Source organism: Poecilia reticulata, chromosome 7 (genome assembly GCF_904066995.2).
Source record: "Poecilia reticulata chromosome 7, P_reticulata-male-v2, whole genome shotgun sequence".
Classification (NCBI taxonomy): domain Eukaryota; kingdom Metazoa; phylum Chordata; class Actinopteri; order Cyprinodontiformes; family Poeciliidae; genus Poecilia; species Poecilia reticulata.
In genome coordinates, this window is record NC_088836.1 from 7,452,354 (window position 1) to 7,471,479 (window position 19,126).

Genomic DNA, 19,126 nt, shown 5'->3' on the forward strand with positions numbered 1-19,126 from the left:
ATCGCCAAACCCAGACTCGTCCATCAGATTGCCAGATGAAGTGTGATTCATCACTCCATAGAGTCCAGTAGCAGCCTACTTTACACCACTGCATCTGATGCTTTGTATTGATGCTTTGGATGCTCCACCATGGAAACCCATTCCATGAAGCTCTCTGTTCACTGTTCTTCAGCTGAAGGCAACATGAAGGTTGGAGGTTTGTAGTGATTGACTCTGCAGAAAGTTGGCGACCTCTTCCTACCACTGGCACAAACTAGGAGTTCTGATTCCGTTAAGCTATGTCAAAATCCAAATGAACATCTAGACATTGGTGTATGTCAGTTGTGTTGAAAGAATGTGAAAATAATCATAACTTCCTTGTTATAAGATTTGTAAACCTGCACTTTATCCACACTGAAAGTCTGTCCCAAATTTATTTGGTCGATTTGAGTTTTGAGACTAGATTTTCCTGATGGTGCATAAACTGCATAAACAATTGAAACACTTCTAATTCTAAGAATAAAAAGTGATTAAAAAAAGAGATTAAAGTCAGAATTCTGTTTTTTAGTGGCCCTTATTTCCTGTTTTCCTCGAGCAAATCCCCACACCTGCCAAGCAAAACTCTTAACGTGATGAAACTCAGCCCTGTCACCAGGTGTGGACCAGAGTCATGCGATTTGGACTTTATAAAAATCACAAAATACTTCAGACTTGATTCTACTTAAACCAAAAAAGCCCAAAAGTCCTCCGCAGTGATGCGACTGACTAAAATCACATAGAAAGCAGCTGCTTCAAGTTATTCCCGTTCTGATGTTTCTTTTTCTGTTCGGTGAAGAATGGCAGTCTGTTTCTGCTTCAGTGAGGATGTCTGTAAGACCTACTGAGAATATTTTTTTCCCCCTGATGTTAAAGTCTAAAGTGTGCACGTTCCTTTGAGTCACTCTAAATTTAAAGTCACTCCATTAACTCAGGGCCTCAGGTCAAGTTGAGGGCATCCAGCTCACACGATGTTTGACTTATTTCCACCCCCTCACGCCATTCATCTGTGTGGACATATTTGGCCTGACCAGCTAATGACCAAGTTAGTGACTGAGTGGAAAATCCCCACCATACCATGCAGTGTTATGACCTGGACTTTGGACCATCAGGCATGTCATGGCTGATGACTTAAAACCTTCAGCAGCCTATCAATATTACAACATGGATCTGATTGATGCACAGACTTCTACTGATTACATAGGCGTTTGTTGTGAGAGCAAATAAAGGAAAAAAAATAAAGTCTTTTCACACAGGAGACTCTACGAAGTCTAGGAGGCAACTCTGCACAAACGTGCGTTAAACAAAGTCGTGTCAAAGTAGTTTTTTTGTCTGAATCTGGTATTTCTGATGGAGTTTTAACTAAAGACATGGAAACAAGTTAAAACGATCTTTATTCAGTTGAATGTTACAAATAAATTTGACTTTCACAAACTGAACAGCTTTCCCCAAACTATTTGAAGTGAATGCCTGCTACCTGTGGTTAGAAAATGAAATGTGTAGTCTCAAGTAACATGATAACCAATCATTTTATTTTCTTGAAAAGCGATATTGCTGCTTGGAACAAATTAGTAATTTTCATGACATTGTTGTCAGCTTGTGTACAGAAAAATATGACCGCAAATCTCTCAGGGAAACTGACCGATTATGGCATAACAGCCTAATCATGTTAATATAATAAAGAAAGAATTGATTTATTACAGAATTATATATTAAAAAAAAAAACATTTTCATTAATGCTTGTTTTGTTTAGACCCTTTGGCCAGTTAGCTTTGAGCTGGCAAAAGATGAGGTAAGTCCAAACTACAATTATTCTGTCCTACTTAAAGTATATAATAGTAGCAGACAATTAATAACCACCAGCAAAAACAAACGGCTATATAAGAAAAGTAAAGGCTGTTCAGAAGATTGCTGCGAAGCTCAATCCAATCTGCATGACAGACTACCATCTCTTTGAGTTGGATTAATTTGAATATATTATATTTATCATATAGAAACAAGATATAAATTGAGCTTACTTAAATGAATTGTAAAAAATACAAATATTTCTGAAAAATTAAAATTAAAATACAGTTAAAATATTTCTACAAATGAAAATTAATTTAACAAGATTTCAGTGTGCATACTTGTTTTTATTCCCACATTTATTTTTACGTTATATATTTTGTGTTTACTTCCTTATTTGTTTCTCCTCAGCAGCGACGCCCTCCAGGAGGAGGCTGAATTAGTCTTTTATTTATTTTATGGACTTCATATTTCACATCTGTGGTGAAATATAAACTGTGCTGCATTTTCTATGAAGCTGAAACAGTTCCGTTTCTTTCTTAGCACCGTTTTCCCTTTCACTAAGCACCAGCTAGAAAAGCTTTGTTGTTTACATCAGTATTTTACCAAGGCACTCTTCTTGGTAAAAGTAAAAGTAGAACATGAAATAATTCACTGAATTGTCTCTTTCCTCAACAAAGTCATTAGAAACGTTGTAGTTTACTGTGAGCCGGCCACGTCGGTGAGCGGTTCCGGCGTTGCGTCCAGCAACTCGAACATGTCGTCGATGACCTGCCACAGACAGCTCTCCAGAGGAAAGTCATTGTCCACCAGATTGACCAGAAAGTAATTATCGTGGATGTACTTGATGATCATCCGTGACGGCGACTCGTCTTCGTAGAGTTTGGCCCACTGTTCGATCCACAAAGCAAACGCCTCGTCCTGAAACGCAGCAGTAAAAACCTGGTTCAGTCAAAGTCTGGCATATTTAGACGTCCTTAAGCTTTTTCAGCACCGTGATGAGTTTAGTCAATTTGAGGAATTGTCAAAGTGCAAAAGATAAATTTCAGTTTTGTGCAACATGAACTGTTTACGCAGAAGAAACAAATCCTACAGAATATCTCAAAAAGGGTTTTGCAGCAAAAAAAGAAAACAAACAAGGCAAATGATACTGTTTTGCGTCACACATGGTTTCATCCTGCAGGTCTGACTGCGTTGTAAAACAGGAAGTTAAATTAGAAGAGGACTAAAACAATTGGTCAAAATTCAGCAAAGTTGCAGTGAGTGGTGGGAAAACAAGGAAATACAGAAAGCATTAGGGGGGTTGGTCAGATTTGCGGAAAAGTTGTGATGACTAGTGAACATTGAAAATCCACACTAAATGTTTTCCAATCTAACATGTTTAAGCCTCGTAACCTTCCCGGTACGTCTGCGTTAATGAGTTTGATTTAGTCAAACAGATGCAGTTCCTGACAAACTCTTCTATGCTCCATGAGTCCACATGTGAAATGACAAGGTTGATAACTTCACCAAAGGCTCCTGAAGCTACAGGCTTGGTAACGTACCTTCCAGTACATGAAGCTGACCGGGTCCACTACCGTGGGCTGGACAATCTCTCTGCCAGGGAAGATGCCCCACGTCACGGCATTAGGCTGCATGTCGTGTGCGTTGGTCATGTTATGTCCCTGCACACAAAACACCCAATATGGCCCATATACAACCTGCACTCACACAGTGACTAGCGGGACTCTCAGTTCAGACTTACATGCACGTTAACAATGTGATAGTTGACACGAGGCTCGTACTTCTTCAGGACCTTCAGGAGGGCTGTGACATTTTCACTGGAGGTGAAAAACTCCAGGTAGGCCTGTTGGACGGAAGAGCGGAGAGCTGAGGCGACGTTTCAGAGTAAAACGTGTTTGTAGAGAATGACCAGACAGAGTGAGTCAGCACCTTCTGGAAGACATATCCTCCTGGAGGCCCCCAGCCTACCACAGGGTCCGCAGATGGTTTACCATTGATGTTGGGCTGAGAGTTGATGGTGAGGACTCCACGTCTGTTAACCTTCTCAAGCTCGTCTTTCAAAAAGTTGGTCTCCGGGGCCAAAGGCTCGTCGTTCCAGGGTAAGCACAACACCTGGGGATGGAGAGAGAGACACGAGGGCCTTAGCAGACTGTATTTTAAGTTTGCATTGTAAGCCTGGCAGGCCGCCAGGCTTTACTTGCCTCCTGTCTGGCTAAGTATTGTTTGTTTTTGTTTTTATACAAGCATGCATGCATACTTATATGATCATGTTTACATGATCAAGTACATTATTGTAAAAAAACACATCACAACTTTACAATGAAATTGTGTTTTTGTTAATATAATCACAGAAATCATTACTTTAAAAAATCTGTTCCACTTAGGGGGCCTCCTAGTGGCCCCAAGCTGCTGCTTGGTTTGCTTTGCCTTGAGCCGGCCCTGCCAACAGTACAGGGTGGGATCTGCCAAAATACTTCGACTGAAGGAAGTTCTGTTTGTCACAAATCTACAGATTTCTTTAAGACTATCAATACATCTTCATACTATTTCAGCATTTTTTTATTAATACATTTACTTTCACTTTTTCATGACTTTATTAATTTGTGGTTAAACAGTAGATCATTCACATGGCTAAAGCCTGCAGGCAGACTTGATTACCTTCTGTCCGTTTCGGTTTGGTTGTGCTGTGATGTAGCATGTGAAGACTTCAAAGACGCTTTGTTCGTTCTTCAGTTCCTCCCCCCACATCTGTAGAAGAGCTTCTTTAGAGGATTTACTTTTTAAGTAAAACAGGTAGTAGTCATTTAATTCTCCAAAAGCTGGAGATGAAGAATTTCCCCTAAAGAAAACAGCAGAACAGTCGGTCAGCAACCAAAGTACAGCTTCACTTTGCCCTCTTCTGCTGTAAGCTCAATACTTCAAGTTGTTACTAAAACTGAAACATTTACTTAGAAAATCAAATAATTAGGTAATGCTGAATCTATGTCCGATTAGACATACCATCTGCCGTTGGGGAACTCATCCCAGTCCTGGGTCCTGTAGATGTAGCTCTTTGGTCTAGAGGCCCAGAAAATTGGTCGGACATCCTCTACCTTCCGTTTGGGATTTGCACTAACGGCCCAGGGAAGAGGGCGTCTGGCGAAAACAACAATCTGTGAGTTTGCAGACCAAAGAAAATCTGCCTTCATTGCCAGACGCTTGCAGAAAGTTTGCAAGAAATAAACAAACCAAAAGGATCTGCTACAACTAGGTCTCAATGCATCTTAGTCTTAAGACTAAGAGTAATTAGGAACTCTACCTGAAAGAATTTCAACTTCAGGGTTTCCCCCAGTGTATTATAACCATGGAGGGCCACCAGGCTTCACTTGTGTCTCCACCATGCTTGGCAAGTTTTCTGGGGGAAACCTTGAACTTACCAAAAAAGACTGTTCATTTTCTACCAAGGAGAATGGACCCAGTATGGAAACTCAGCAGAGACGTTCACATGTCATTTTTCCAAGTAAACGTCAAGCTGGAACTCTTGCCAACCAATTTGGAGCCAAGTCTAAAGACTAACTTCTTATAAATATTTTCTTATTGGTTCCACAGCATCTAGTCGACAGTAAGTTCTTAATTCTGTAGATAACACACACGCACTAGTGTAGGTAGGGAGACGGACCGGCAGCCCTCCAAACAGCTGGTAGAGGCCAAAGAGTCCTCAATTGTTTTTCTAAGTGCTCCACAGGTAACAACTAGTGAATAACATTTGCCAAACACAGGATAAGAGCGTGTAGAAAGGAAAACGATACTTCTTTAGAGGATTTACTTTTTAAGTAAAACAGGTAGTATAAACTATACCCCAGAGTTAGGGGTATAGTTTCATCTTTTACTCAGACGCCAGTAGATTTAGACTGACCTGGGGTCTTCTACCCACAGGCCCAGCTGTCGGAGGACCTCCATGGTGGCAACTTCTCGGTTCAGAGTGTAGAAGTGGAGGCCTGGCACCTTTCCGCTGTCCAGCAGGACACGACACATGTCCACCGCCTGATGGATTCCATAGTTCCGGATAGCAGCATCATTGTCTTTGATGGGCTCAATGATTTTAGTGATTTCCTCTGGTACTTGGAGCTTAGACAGCTTGACGAGCTGACGTAACGACTGGTATCCCTGGAAAATACACATCATTTGTTTTTCTCTTTTCTCTCTTTCCTACCACATGACAAAAGTCTTCAGTCTGATGCATTGGTGTCAACAAGAGGATAATAAAGTATATTATATTTTAACTAGCAGGGACTTCATGATTCATTTTATTTGTCGTTTCTGTTGCTTTATTTATTTTGGATATTTAAAATGTCTTCCAGTTCCAGTGTTAAATGTTCATTAGAATTTAAAGTGTATTGCTCATTGAGAGAGTGAACCTGCATTAATATGCCATTACCATTTTATTACTTGAAATTGGTTTTAAAACAACAACAACAACAACAACAATAATAATAATATTGTTTATCACAACAATGTTGGGATAATTCATCACCCAGCAGTAGCATTTGTTGAGATAAAACCAACTTTGATCCACTGTTAACTTGCGATTTGATGCTAAATCATAAAACTAATTTTAAAAACAGATGGATTTCATAAATCAACATTTGCTGATTTATTACTGTGCAAGAATGTATATCTTCTGCTATGCTACATTACATCTCATGTAAGTTACACACTGGGTGAGTTTAGTGAAACTAAAAGCAGATCTTCATGTACTGAACATGTATAAAGTGTTGAGGAAGGAATTCAGGGCTTCTTTTCCAATTTCCAGACAGCAAGCCACCTTTCTTTTAGGACAGCTTAACATGTGAAGCAGCCTCTGTCCATATACCCCACTACACTGAGCCTCAACAGGTCCATGATCACATGTGTTTGTACTTTTATAACTTTGGTTGTAAAAGTCAAACAGGAAGCTTTCTGCACTGCTCGTTAAGCACAATGGCCAAAGATTTTCATGCACTGTTGAACTTGATGAACAGGTGACTTCACTTTGGAAGTGAAACGTGTAGCAGCTGAAAAGAATTGCCTCAGTGGGTCAATGGGTTCATGGTCATGATTTACAGCTTCCTGGAAGACGTTTCTAGTACCTGGATGGGAAAGATTCCAGGAAGGATGGGACACGTGATCCCGGCCGCCCTGCAGTCATCCAGGAACTTCAGGAAGGTGTCAGCGCGGAAGAACAGCTGCGTGATGACGAAGTCTGCACCAGCATCCACTTTCTCCTTCAGGTGCTGCAGATCCTGCTCGTAGCTTTCTGCCTCAGGGTGGCCCGTTGGGTAGCCTGCACAGAAACCTCTAATTAAAATGACTGGAAGTACAGATTAGTCACATTGATTAGAGTAGGTTAAACATATAAACATCAAATAAATAACATATAAAGAGCATATAAAAAGCAGTAAAAAGCAGATCTTCATGTACTGAACATGTATGAAGTGTTGAGGGAGGAATTCAGGGCTTCTTTTCTGATTTCCAGACAACAAGCCACCTTTTTTTAGGACAGCTTAACATGCGAGACAGCCTCTGTCGATAGTTATGAGCATATAAAACATGAACTACATGAACCACAGCTCTGAACCCTGCAGCAGGACAGTCCTGAAATCAAGCTGATCATAGCTGAGTCTGGTTGTTCTGACAGATAAACACTCCGTTTAGAAACACCCTGTGTACATAAACCAGCTAGAAATCACAATAAGTGAAGTGTGTTTCACTCTCTCTACTGTGAAAACTTACCAGCAACACAAATGTCAAAGTATTCGTCAAACTCAGATCGAATGTGCTTAACGAGGTCGACAGCAAAGTTGAAGCCTCCCTCCTCGTCCTCCCAGTCGTCTCCCACTGGATCTGAAGAGAACCAGAGCTTTGTTTTATGTCGGCCATGTTGGGTGATCTGGCAAAACGAGGATTTTCCAACACTACAGGTGTTAGTTCAGAAGTTAACTTTACAGATGGTATGAAATGGTTACCGTTTTTTAGCAGTATAGTGTCAATATAGTTAGCTGAAAATAAAACATTATTTAATGACTGCATTTTCACCCACGTTGCAGCAGATAATAAAGCCAAAGGGTACCAACAGCTTCATGCAGCAGGGAAACATCTTTTTGGAGATGATTTTCTAAATGATTAGGAACTTTGACTTTTTTGGACATAATTTTACACAAATATCAACACATCCCATAGAAGAAAATATGGCATAAAAGGCCTAAAAATAGCAATAAAATGTTAATGACACTCCTCTCATCAGTAACCATCTGAATTAATAATTTAATGTGTTAATAATTATCTAATTGGGGGCAGAGACAGGCTATATGATTATATAATCATATGAACCTCCTGGTCCTCAAATGCCTCAGGAAATTGAAACCGAAAAAAAGAAACAGATTCAAAAGGGGAACTAATTTTCTAAATCATACTTTTCTTTTTCAAAAAGATAATGTAACATCAGTGGCTCTAAACGATTTTCATTCAGCTGGACAGAGATAAATCATAAAAGCTGCAGAGCCCAGTCTAAGATCATTAAAGTTTGGTTTGAAATATTGTCTGACTTTGCCTCTCTAAATCTAGGCTCGATGTACACTGCACACTTTTTGAGAATGAGAAATTTCTGTTGAAAACTCGACTAGCAGAGACTCTGTCAGATTACAGGAGATCATAAGGTGGAAGACTAGAACCCTGGGAATGCTTGAGGAAAAGCTGCAGTGTAGTTCCAGCTGGAGCCGTTCACAGCAGCGCAACACTTGTCCAGACACGTCACTTCTCAGAAGTCTAAATCAAGCGTTGCTCTTTGTTTTCCAGGAATCTCAACCCACAAACACCGATGCAGCTCTTATCTCCTGAGGCGTGGAGATAAAACACACATCCAAGCAAAACCTCCCAGGTCACACCCTTCCTGAGCCCTTCGTATCTCCTGCTGTACCTCCCCTCAGCGCCATGATGTTCTTCAGGCCCAGGTGCTTCGCCTTAGCCAGGTAGCCGGTGATCTTCTCCTTGGTCTGGTTGCAGCAGGTCAGGTGGAGGACGCTCTCCAGGCCACAGTAGTTCACCGCTGTGCTGGCAATCATCATGGAGGAGGTCTCCTTGTCTGAGCCGGGGTCTCCTGCTGGGTGCCAGGTGATATCAATGAAGAGCGGTCCTCCAGAACCCATCCGGTCAAACCTGTCGCATCAGAAATAGACTTAAAAAAAAAAAAAGTTCTGAAATGTTTTCATCTGAGATTTTGCTGAAATATTTGTGTGTGTTTGTGAGCTGTGTTTGTAGCTTTTAAGGAAATCTTATTACTTCAGTAAGACAAGAAATTCTGACATTTCCATACTCCTAAAGTGGTTAAGAGTCTAGAGATGCCCCTAACTGTTTAACATGACTGTGCATGTGTTCAAAAAGCGTGGTCCATTAGAAACGGACAAGTGAGTTTAATGTGACAGAACTTGACTGGTCTGAATTTTGCGTAAGTTGGACTGAACACCTCTGGGATGTTCTCATCCAGCAACAGTCTCTGACTCACAAATACTCCCATAAACACACTGCGACAGGAGTTGACCCTTCACACATGCTCTTCTGAAAGCAGCCACTTCACCATGATGGATGTCAAAACAACCTGCACATCCTGTAAAACCCATCATGGAGACAGACAGCTGGTAGCCTAATGTCTGAAACTCATTTACAAAAACCCTGTCATACATATGAAACAAATAACAAAAACAAAAATGTAATATACTTAACTGTTCCAAAAATCAATACCATACTTTGTCAACTTTAGTAAATATTGCTGTTTGTGAGCAACAACTAGGCAGACAAGCTAGCTCCACTTGAACAAGTAGAAGCCTATATTGGCAAAAACAACTTAGGAAAAGAAATTAGTGTCTCAATGCTTGAGTTCCTCACTTCCAATGTCAGTCGTGACGCCTCATCATGGGAAGGTGATGTAGTTGCAAAGGGTCAATAAAGGTAAAGAAAAAATATATAAAAAACATACCTGCTGAAGTTACACAAAAAAATCATAAAACTGTCAGGTGCAAAACCTACTATCTTAATCCCAGCTCACAGACATGGAAGTTTTTAAACTGAAATATGAAGCCGTTTCACACAGTAGGACCTCAACAGGATGAATTAACTCAATTATTGTTGATGTCAAAAATGTTCAATTTTACAGTTTTTAACAGTGTAGTTAATATAATGCTTTGGATCGTGTTTCTTTTCGCAGTGCAAAAGGTTTGATGTATGGCTACGTTTGGAGCTCTGTGTGTGTGTGTGCACGTGCAGGAGACGTAATATGACACAACAGATTATTGTCAGAAAAATTAAGCATCTCTCAAGTCCTGCCAAATACTTCAGATGCTGTCATCAGTCAGCTGGATGCCATTTTGTTCTTCCCAAACGTCTCCACATTACTTGGGTTTTCAGCAGAATATTCTGCCTCGGCCAGAAGCATGAACTGAATCAACTGATTAAACAAGTGTCTGCCTGAGGTCAAAGGTCAGAAGGCCCCTCAGAAAGCCTGGAGGAGTGCCGGCTAGTTTCTCTACCTGGAGATCAAGTTGACGGCACCGCTGGCCGTGCGTGGGGGGAAGAACTCCAGGGAGAACCACTGATCTCCGGACTCCGTCCTCTTCCTCATCTTTTCCCGCAGCCGATCAGAGCGGTCTGCATCCAGCACCGGGGTGGAGCAGCGAGAGCTCTCGTTGGAGCTCTCGGCGCTGCTGTTGCTGCCGCCGCTGGAGTCACCTCGACACGACTGCCAGCTGCCGTCCACTTGCTGCACCTGGTTCACCATAGTGAGAAACAAGGCTGGAAAAAAATAAAGCAGAGTTCCTGTGATTTTACTAAGAAAAAAAAAATGAAGCTGTATTTATGTCTTCATTCCAATTCTTTCAACCCAATCATAAAATTATACATTTATGGAGTTTATGCTCATTTAATTCAATAACTTAGGTATTCAATAACTTAGTATTTTTAAAAGCATCAATATATTAATTTTTCAGATTTTTAAAATTTCCAAGTAATCATGAGCAAGGGTAAGGGGTTGAGCATTTTATGACTGTTTACAATTAATGACAACACTGAAAAAAAGTAAAGCAAAGGTTACCCAGCGTGCTGACTCTAGAGCCCTGCTCCCTATGTCATCGATCATCTGCCTTTCATCTGCTGAAATGCACAAACAGAAATCCATAAAATCTGACCCGCTGCTAGCTTAAAACTAAAAGCTGACCCTACTGTCACTTTACTGATTGCATGTTTGCAAATCAAACGGTGCTAATGTGATCTGAGCAAAAGGGAAGTGGTCCCCAAAAACTGCTCGTTAGGGCCCAACAGCCCATCACACCTGAGCCAAATGACAGCATGGCGCCTTAACTTCTGCAGGACTAATCGGTAGCATTTATAAACCCTGCCAACAGCCACAGCACGCTTTCTTACCTGCTCCGGCCCTTCAAGGTTCAAGGCACGTCTCCAAAATGGATTGATCCACGTGGACACAGACTCAGGCAGTTGCCTCTCCGGTAGGAGCACATGTATGGGGAGCTGTAGCAGCTGCAGGAACTGTTTATAGCCGGATAAATTTAGTGTAGCACGCTAGCTGCGTGTTACACTAAACAAGTCCCCTGGAAAACCGGCTAGTAAGGCTGAACTGCGAGTACAGAGCGACCGCTGCTTAACACACCTGGATGGATTTGGAAACTAATTACATCTAACAATGCTCTCCTGCCTAGTTGCCTGAAAAAGAGCTGCGGCTGTAACAACATGGAGAACTTGAGCCTCATTCAATGTCCATCGGAAATAGGAAAGACGTCTATTTCTCGCTTTTTTTAAATTTTATTTTATAAATTGGGGTGTACAGGATGGTTCTATGGCTGCCTTTACAGGTTTTATGTTACCAAATTATTTACAACAGATTTCTTGAAATGTTCACTTTCAGAAATGTTATAAAAACAACATGAGGATGTATTTTACCTTTGTAAGGTAATTTACATCAAATTGCTAAAAACGTGTATCATGTATTGGCTTGATCTGACGATATTCACGGCGCTTCTGATCGATTTTTCGTTAAAACAACTCATATAATCGTGTCAAGGTTGGTACCAAACAGTACCACTCTAGTACTATGTACTTGAGTAGCCTTATTTTTTAACAAGTACTTCTTTTTTTACACTTATTTAGGGGATTTTTTTTTAGATGTCTAGTTTTTTCCTTCTTGAGTAAAAATATCCTGAAGCAGTGCTACTCTTACTTGAGTACATCATTAGGGTGCTGTTCGTACCTCTAAATACTACATAACTCTTCATACTGGCTTCATTGTCTGCCATTGTATTTAAACATCTCTGTCTGTCTGACAATCTAACTTATAAGTCTGGTTTTGTCGGTTTTCAGGAGAATTGCACTTACTGGACTCCATTAAATCAAGTGTAAACTTTGGTCCAAAAATAATTGTGTTGCATGTTTGGCTTAGCCTGTTAAGATCAACTGCACTCATATTAAATCAGAACATAAACAAACTGGAGTAAGTTATATTTTTTTTCTTCCTAGAGACATTGTGCAGTTTGTGTGGTTATTTTGCAAGTCAAAAGTCTTTTTCAAAAATCTTCACTGTGTTAAGTCAGTTCTTAACTGACTCGGCAGTCAAGCCGAGTCAGTTCCACAGCAGATACACAAAACTCAGTTCCATTGCAGCAACACAAACCTGCTTTTATAATGTTACACGAAGAAAATGCATCATTGAAATAACAAAAAAATTTATGCAACTGACCAAGCTGATTTTATAAGACATAAATAATATTCTAAGGAGTTGCTTTAAACTTGCTAGCAGTTAATAAAACTTACTGATCAAAGGAATGTAGAAATAAATGCAACATATTGAGCAAACATTGAATCACCCTTTATTTCATTTAAACAACCAATTTTTTTGCATGTGAAAACAATCAAAATTTTAAGTTGATCATTGGCATCATTAAGCGTAATTCAGTTCAATTCAGTATATTTATGTCAGTTCAATCACATTTACATTCAAATTTATAATAGTTATTAAACAGTACAGTATACTTAATTCAAAGCAATTTAAAAAGTTGCTATCTAAGAAAACCCGGCTTTTTGCATTGAGACATTGATTTGCAGCATCCATTCCTTTATTACTTAAATTATGACATTGCTATAAGCATTAACTTTGAAATACAGATGTTTATTTTGTTTTACCATCTATTATCTTTAAACATGTTTCCATTTAGACTTTAAGATGCAGAAGACAAATGGGTATGTGGTAATATGTATGTGTGTATGAATGGTTATTTTTTAAGAAGTGCTACACGGTAAGGTCTGTTTCCCAGCTCATGAAAAGGTTCATTGGGAAGTTTAAACAACTGTTCTAACATCTGTTTCTCACAAACAGCAAGAGGCTAAGTTAGACAAAATATAGCTATATGTTTACTATGCACTATTGAAACTGACTCAGAACATAGATAACATAGCATCTTGGTCTGATGCTGATGAGTTGGTATTCTGGCAAAATATTCTAATCTCAACTTTAAAATCAAACCAGTAAATGAAAAAATATAAGACTTGAGGTTGGCCACACTGTCTTGACATCCTGCTGGAAGTGACGCATTGTCATGTGACAACAGGACAATCTGGACTTGGTTATGGGCGTCGGACACAAATAAAGGAATTCTCACGGTCGCAGCGAATATCATTGACGTAATCTTCTCCTGCGAAAAAACATGCAAAAAAAAGGAAGATGATGAAAAAATCTTAGCACACTTTCCGGTGACAAACAGATATTTTACTTGTAAATGGTGGTAATTTCTAATTAAACATTTATTTATTTAGTGAATTAATAATTTACAACATGCAAAATAAAATCACATATTCTATTGTTCTAGTTATACATCTAGTTATAACTTCTTACCTTCGCGGTTTATCTCCATGCAGTCCTCATTTCCCTCAAAGTCGTTGGGCTCTTCAGGGCCCCATTGGGTAAAGTCAAACTTTGTACCTCTGCTCCAAAGCCAAGTGCCTTCCTAATACAATCAATTCAAACATCAGTGTAAGAGCAAAACCTGTACAGACCACCCTACATAGTCATTGTTCAACCTCTTAGCTCAAAAACATTAAAGACCTGATCTCCTACAGGGTTGCATGGACAAAAACGGGCAAGTTGGTAGCATATGCAAACCTAGGCTACAGACAGCACGCAAAGAAAACGCAAATTAGGGGCGAGGCGGAGGAGCTGTACTGAAAAGAAGTCTTAAATTCAGTAGTCTACAGCTTTGTTTTGTTGGACAACGTTGCATACCTACGTTGCTGGATGACAGCCAGCATGCAAAATCCTCATTTAAGCGCTAAACTGCGTGAGTAAAATAAAAAAATAGCACTCGCACTGTTGCATACGATCTACAAAGATTGCACATGCAAAGTGGTCCACCACTTTGCAAGTGTGGTGTGCACACATGCACACATGCATGTGCACACATGCACACATGCATGTGCACATGCAAAGTGGTGGACCACTTTGCATGTGCAATCTTTGTAGATCGTATGCAACAGTGCGAGTGCTATTTTTTTATTTTACTCATGCAGTTTAACACTCTTTATTTGTAGATCAGGCCTGTAGTATCACACATGAAGAGTTTAAAGAGTTTAACGCCCACCTCAACACCATCGTAGCCTCCAACCCAAGTTCTCTTATGTGTTCCTGCTGATTTAAAGATGAGACTCCTGAGAAAAGTGTACTGATGTTGGTTTTGGATGGTGGCCAAATTTCCATGGCTTGAAATGCAGTGGAGCTGAAGAGAAAGACGAGACGGAAATCAACAAACCCATCACTTCAACGTCACTTTTGTCTGTGTGCATGCATTTGTAACTTACAGTCAGTTTGTTGCAAACACCAGAAGGAAACTCAAAACTTTGTCTGGATTAATGTTAAGCTTAAAAACAGTTCATAGAGAGCTTGATGGGACGGGTTTCCATGACCAAGCAGGTTCACTCCAGTCTGTCATCCCAAATTGCAATACAAAGCACCCGTTGTAATGCCTGGCACCACTGGAGTCTAACCAGTGGAAAGTTGTTTTCTGGAACGATTAACTGGGCCCCTTGTTAAGAATAAAGTTTAGCACAGAGAGGTTTGTGGTGTAGGTAACTTGGCCATTTGTATGCATCTGTGGAAACCATTTGGGAATGATCCCTTTTGTATTACTATGACAGTATGATGGAGGAGCGGGTTTGGCTTTAAAGAACGTTAATGGCCTACACAAAGTACTGACCTCAATCTGATGGAATGGGCTGAATTAGTGTTAGAGACTCTGAGACAGGATTTGACTTCACATACAAGTTCAGCTTAAAAAATATAAACATTATGAAAAAGTTCTATGTTTTTGTCACTTGCCTCAGAAAGGCAGACAATCATTACACACTGGAGTTAAATATTTAAAGAGCTTTTGAGAGATTTTATTTCTTGTAATTCTGATTATTATGGCTTACAGATGTAGAAACCCAAAAATCTCTCAAAAATTTTTTATTTTGTGTTAATTTTGTGAAAAAGTTCTAGAAGATTCATGGAAAGTAGACAAGCAGCAAGGGTAACCGTAGCTTTGGGAGGATTGTCAAGCTAAATTAATTTATGTATTTGATTAACGCATCAAGGGCCAATTCATACAGATGGACCCTGAACATGGGCCACAGGTCTCCCATGTGTGTTCTCCTATAAGCATGATCAGATAAGATGTCCTCAAGAACTTACTCCTAAATTTGGTAAGCAGCCTTTCCAAAAGGTGTTGAAGATGCAAAGGCATGTATGCCATGAAAGCTTTTCCAATAAAAAAGAGTATTACCAAATGGCACCATTATATGGTGCCACTTTACTGCAATCTATGCAGTAAAGCCTGAATAGATTGTTGAACTTCAGTCTGAAATTCTCTGCTGTGTACAAACTCAGAGAACATTTTCTCAATAAGATCTTGGTCATTCCCTCACCTAGCATTACCTGTAGTCTTTGATCGACACACAGGATCCATCAAAACTCCCAGAACTGATGAGGTTGGTTGTTTTATAGCTTTTATTCACACTAAGAGTAAGCAAATAAAAAGAATAATGCATGTGCTGTACCTCAGCTTGAATCCAAGTCAGTTCAGTGTCATCATAAAGGTAACAATCGCCTCGATATCGAGTCCAACCAGCAGGGCACATTTTATAGACAGCCGCTAGAAAATATGGAAACTAATATGAACGGTTTTGCAGCACATCATCTAAAGTCAAATCTGGAGCTGTGGTACAAGAAAGCAACTACAGAACGGAATGATTATTGAATCCTCTGTATATATATATACAGTGAGGACTAAGTATTTGAACATCCTGCGACTTTGCAAGTTCCCACACTTAGAAATCATGGAGGGGACAAATACTTATTTTTCTTCTCTGTATATATATTTATATACAATTATTTATATATATGGATTTATTTACCTATGCAGTAAAGCTTTTGTCAGTATTCTGTGTGTACTTTGGTAGTCAGGCAATGATACTTCATTCACTGTTGTGTCTTTGTGTAATGACAATCGAGTCTAAGCCACCAAACAAGCTAGTTCATGTCCCTGTCGCCACGATTAAAATCTGAATTAATTATTTTTACATCATTTAGACTATATCAAGTGTACCAAAGGAAAAAACCTTTACCACATCAGTACAACTGAGCCTGCAGTACATGTATTGTTCTCACATCAGAATGTAGGTAAACAAATAACTATCAAGTTTCACATTAGAGTGAACTTAGTAAACAGTTTTATGAAAATTCACTATTTAAAATGACGAAAGCACAAACCTGAACGTGGAGCTGGGTCCGGTAGACCCCATCCAAGTGGCTGAGGATGTTTCTAAAAGATATAAAGACATATTTATTACAGGGGATCATTGTGCCTTAAATTCCTATGGATTGAATAAAATATGAATCTCAAAAGTTAGTGTATTTAGCACATTAAATTAAAGCTAACTTTACTTACAGCGACTCCAAGCCCAAATCCACAAAGGAGCAAAGTGCATAGTAGAACCGAGTTCATCTCTGGAAGAAAGCATTTAAATCCTTTAATATGAAATCCTGTTAAATCATTCAAACATGTTTCAATCCATAAGGAGATTGTTTACAGGGTAAATAGTTACCCTTTTAACACTAAATTGTATGTCTAAGTCTGGTCAGTTCTTTGCTACTACAAAATATTTTTTTTCTTCTATTACTGAAGTACAGGAATTGAGATTTTACCTTGAGGTGAGAAAGTTGTTCTAGCAGTCACTGGAAACAGTGTCTGTTTACTACACAAACACGGAGCTTATAAAGGTTGTTTTCCCTTATGCAGGTCGGTCAGTCATTCACTGCTGATGGGTCATCAAGTAAAAAATAACAATGTGGCAAAAAAAGATAGAACCAGTATCGTACAGTAACCCAGTCAGGAGGAAGGAACCACACCTGAAGTCATTTCTCCACATCCCTCCAGTTTTCTAATTATCTACTTATTTTTGTTGAGTAGTCTTTGTTTTATGGCCATAATGTTTTTAAATGAGTCATGAAGTAAAAAAAAAAAGCCAAGCAGTGAGTCATTTTAGGAAGAGTGATCTGATCCCAAAGTCAGGCTGTTTCTCTTCATCAGGACATTGTTTCCTTGGAGAACCAGCAGAACAAACTGTGGCAGCTGTTCACTTCAGAAAGAATGTTCTTTCTGAAAGAATGTTCTTTCTGAACATTCTTTCAGAAAGAATGTTCAGAATGTTCAGAATGTTCTTCTGAACATTCTTTCAGAAGAACATTCTGAAAGAATGTTCTTTCTGAACATTCTTTCAGAAAGAACATTCTGAACATTTCTGAACTTTCTTTCTGAACATTCTTTCTGAAGTGAACATTCTTTTGGTCTTCAGGTGTTCTGAAGACCGAGAGTTTGATTATGTGTGATTTATCTTGACATCTGCTGAAAATGCATCGACCTCCTGGTCCTCTCATACATTCCAGTGGTGGCGTTGTTCACCAGTTCGTGCTCATTTGTGTCTTTGACCCTGGAACCTCCTGTTCTCCTCTATCTGTCTCCCATCTAAAGTCCAGTGTAGCTTCTTCACAGAACCATTCATAATCAGTAAAAGTGAGAGGTCTGTGAAACAATTTGTGTTTTTTTTTTAAATGTCCTAATATGATTTTTTTTTTTTATTCCAATTTTAACGCTCAACATTAATATTTTCTTGGTACGAGAGACAAAGCTGCTAATTTTTTGATTGTCATTTTGATGACATAATGATCTGGATCAGTTTAACAAGTTTTATCAGTAAACTGTACACCAGCACTTACTGGGAGGAAAAGAAAGTTTTTCTTTTAGGAAGACGTAGAAGTTGTGGAGTATTGGTTTAAAATTTCCATGGGAATGGATATATAAACCAGTTCAGGTGGTTCTGCATACAGATCCATTTTAACGCCTAAGAAAACCTCCTAGTCCTTTCTCATTGAAAACAGCAATGAAATTAATACATATGTGAAATATTTAACAATTAATTTACATCATCTAAAACGTTGCTTCCACACTTTGTTACAAAGTCTGATTTGTAAGTTGTTTTGTTTCTAATTTAGCCATGTGCTAATACATTATGCATCTGTTGTTTTCTGCATTTTCTATCAGGAAGAAAATATGTCAAAGTCTCAGATTTTCTCAGTTTTATTTTAGAATATCTTGTTACAGAAGCTCTGGGCTGCTGTAGAAACTGTTCCTTTAGAGCCCAGCTGTGTCCTTGTTGTCCTGTTCTCACATGAGCTGTAATTGTGTCATCTTTGAAACTGACACTGATATCTTATCATTTTGTGTCACACATAAACACATGGTCCTTCTTCACAACATCACCTGTTTTTGTTCTAATGTCAGACTTAAAACCACACGTCTCATATTCCAGAAGAAAACTGGAATATAGGGATACAACTAAAATAAGTTTTATTTGAATTCGCCTTAGCACTCAAAACTATGAAACAATAGAAGGCATATATGGCATATGTCAATATATCCATCACAATTAAAGAAAAACATTATAGCAAGAAATGAGTTTTTTGGTTAGATTTGAATGTAGACAGTGAATCAGGCTTATGGATGAACTGCGGAAGAGATCCAGAGACGAGGGGCGGAGCAGGAAAAGGCTCTGGACCCTTTATACGTCTTATATGTTAGAGCAAACTCTAACATATAAGTGTTAAGAATACAAAATAAATCAATTTATCTTCTACCAATGTGTTTGGGATTTTTGGTTTCAGGTGAGAATTGAACCGTGACCTTGAAACTTCTTCTTATGGATTCATGACAGCAGTCGG

General features: G+C 39.1%; 2 protein-coding genes across 4 annotated transcripts; both read right to left on the bottom strand.

Annotated features, from left to right (window-relative positions):
• Positions 1 to 1,390: 1,390 nt before the first annotated feature.
• Positions 1,391 to 11,647, bottom strand: mthfr (methylenetetrahydrofolate reductase (NAD(P)H)). 2 transcript variants are annotated; one of them, XM_081608734.1, is made up of 13 exons: positions 11,233 to 11,647; positions 10,904 to 10,962; positions 10,344 to 10,605; positions 8,738 to 8,976; positions 7,555 to 7,665; positions 6,912 to 7,105; positions 5,699 to 5,949; positions 4,804 to 4,938; positions 4,462 to 4,642; positions 3,733 to 3,915; positions 3,545 to 3,646; positions 3,345 to 3,464; positions 1,391 to 2,721 (listed from the first exon to the last, which is right to left on the bottom strand). In XM_081608734.1, exons 3-13 carry the CDS (start codon positions 10,589 to 10,591, stop codon positions 2,500 to 2,502), a joined length of 1,986 nt encoding a protein of 661 aa, XP_081464860.1. In that variant the 5' UTR covers positions 10,592 to 10,605; positions 10,904 to 10,962; positions 11,233 to 11,647; the 3' UTR covers positions 1,391 to 2,499. The 2 variants fall into 2 exon arrangements, with proteins under 2 accessions (XP_081464860.1, XP_081464859.1); XM_081608733.1 differs by lacking the exon at positions 10,904 to 10,962.
• Positions 11,648 to 12,666: 1,019 nt separating this feature from the next.
• LOC103466999 (galactose-specific lectin nattectin-like) lies at positions 12,667 to 17,340 on the bottom strand. 2 transcript variants are annotated; one of them, XM_081608735.1, is made up of 7 exons: positions 17,054 to 17,340; positions 16,797 to 16,855; positions 16,619 to 16,670; positions 15,907 to 16,001; positions 14,454 to 14,588; positions 13,712 to 13,823; positions 12,667 to 13,511 (listed from the first exon to the last, which is right to left on the bottom strand). In XM_081608735.1, the coding sequence occupies exons 2-7, from the start codon at positions 16,851 to 16,853 to the stop codon at positions 13,444 to 13,446; spliced, it is 519 nt and encodes a 172-aa protein (XP_081464861.1). In that variant the 5' UTR covers positions 16,854 to 16,855; positions 17,054 to 17,340; the 3' UTR covers positions 12,667 to 13,443. The 2 variants fall into 2 exon arrangements, with proteins under 2 accessions (XP_081464861.1, XP_008411229.1); XM_008413007.3 differs by having other exon boundaries at positions 16,619 to 16,658; positions 17,054 to 17,325.
• Between the last annotated feature and the right edge of the window lie 1,786 nt (positions 17,341 to 19,126).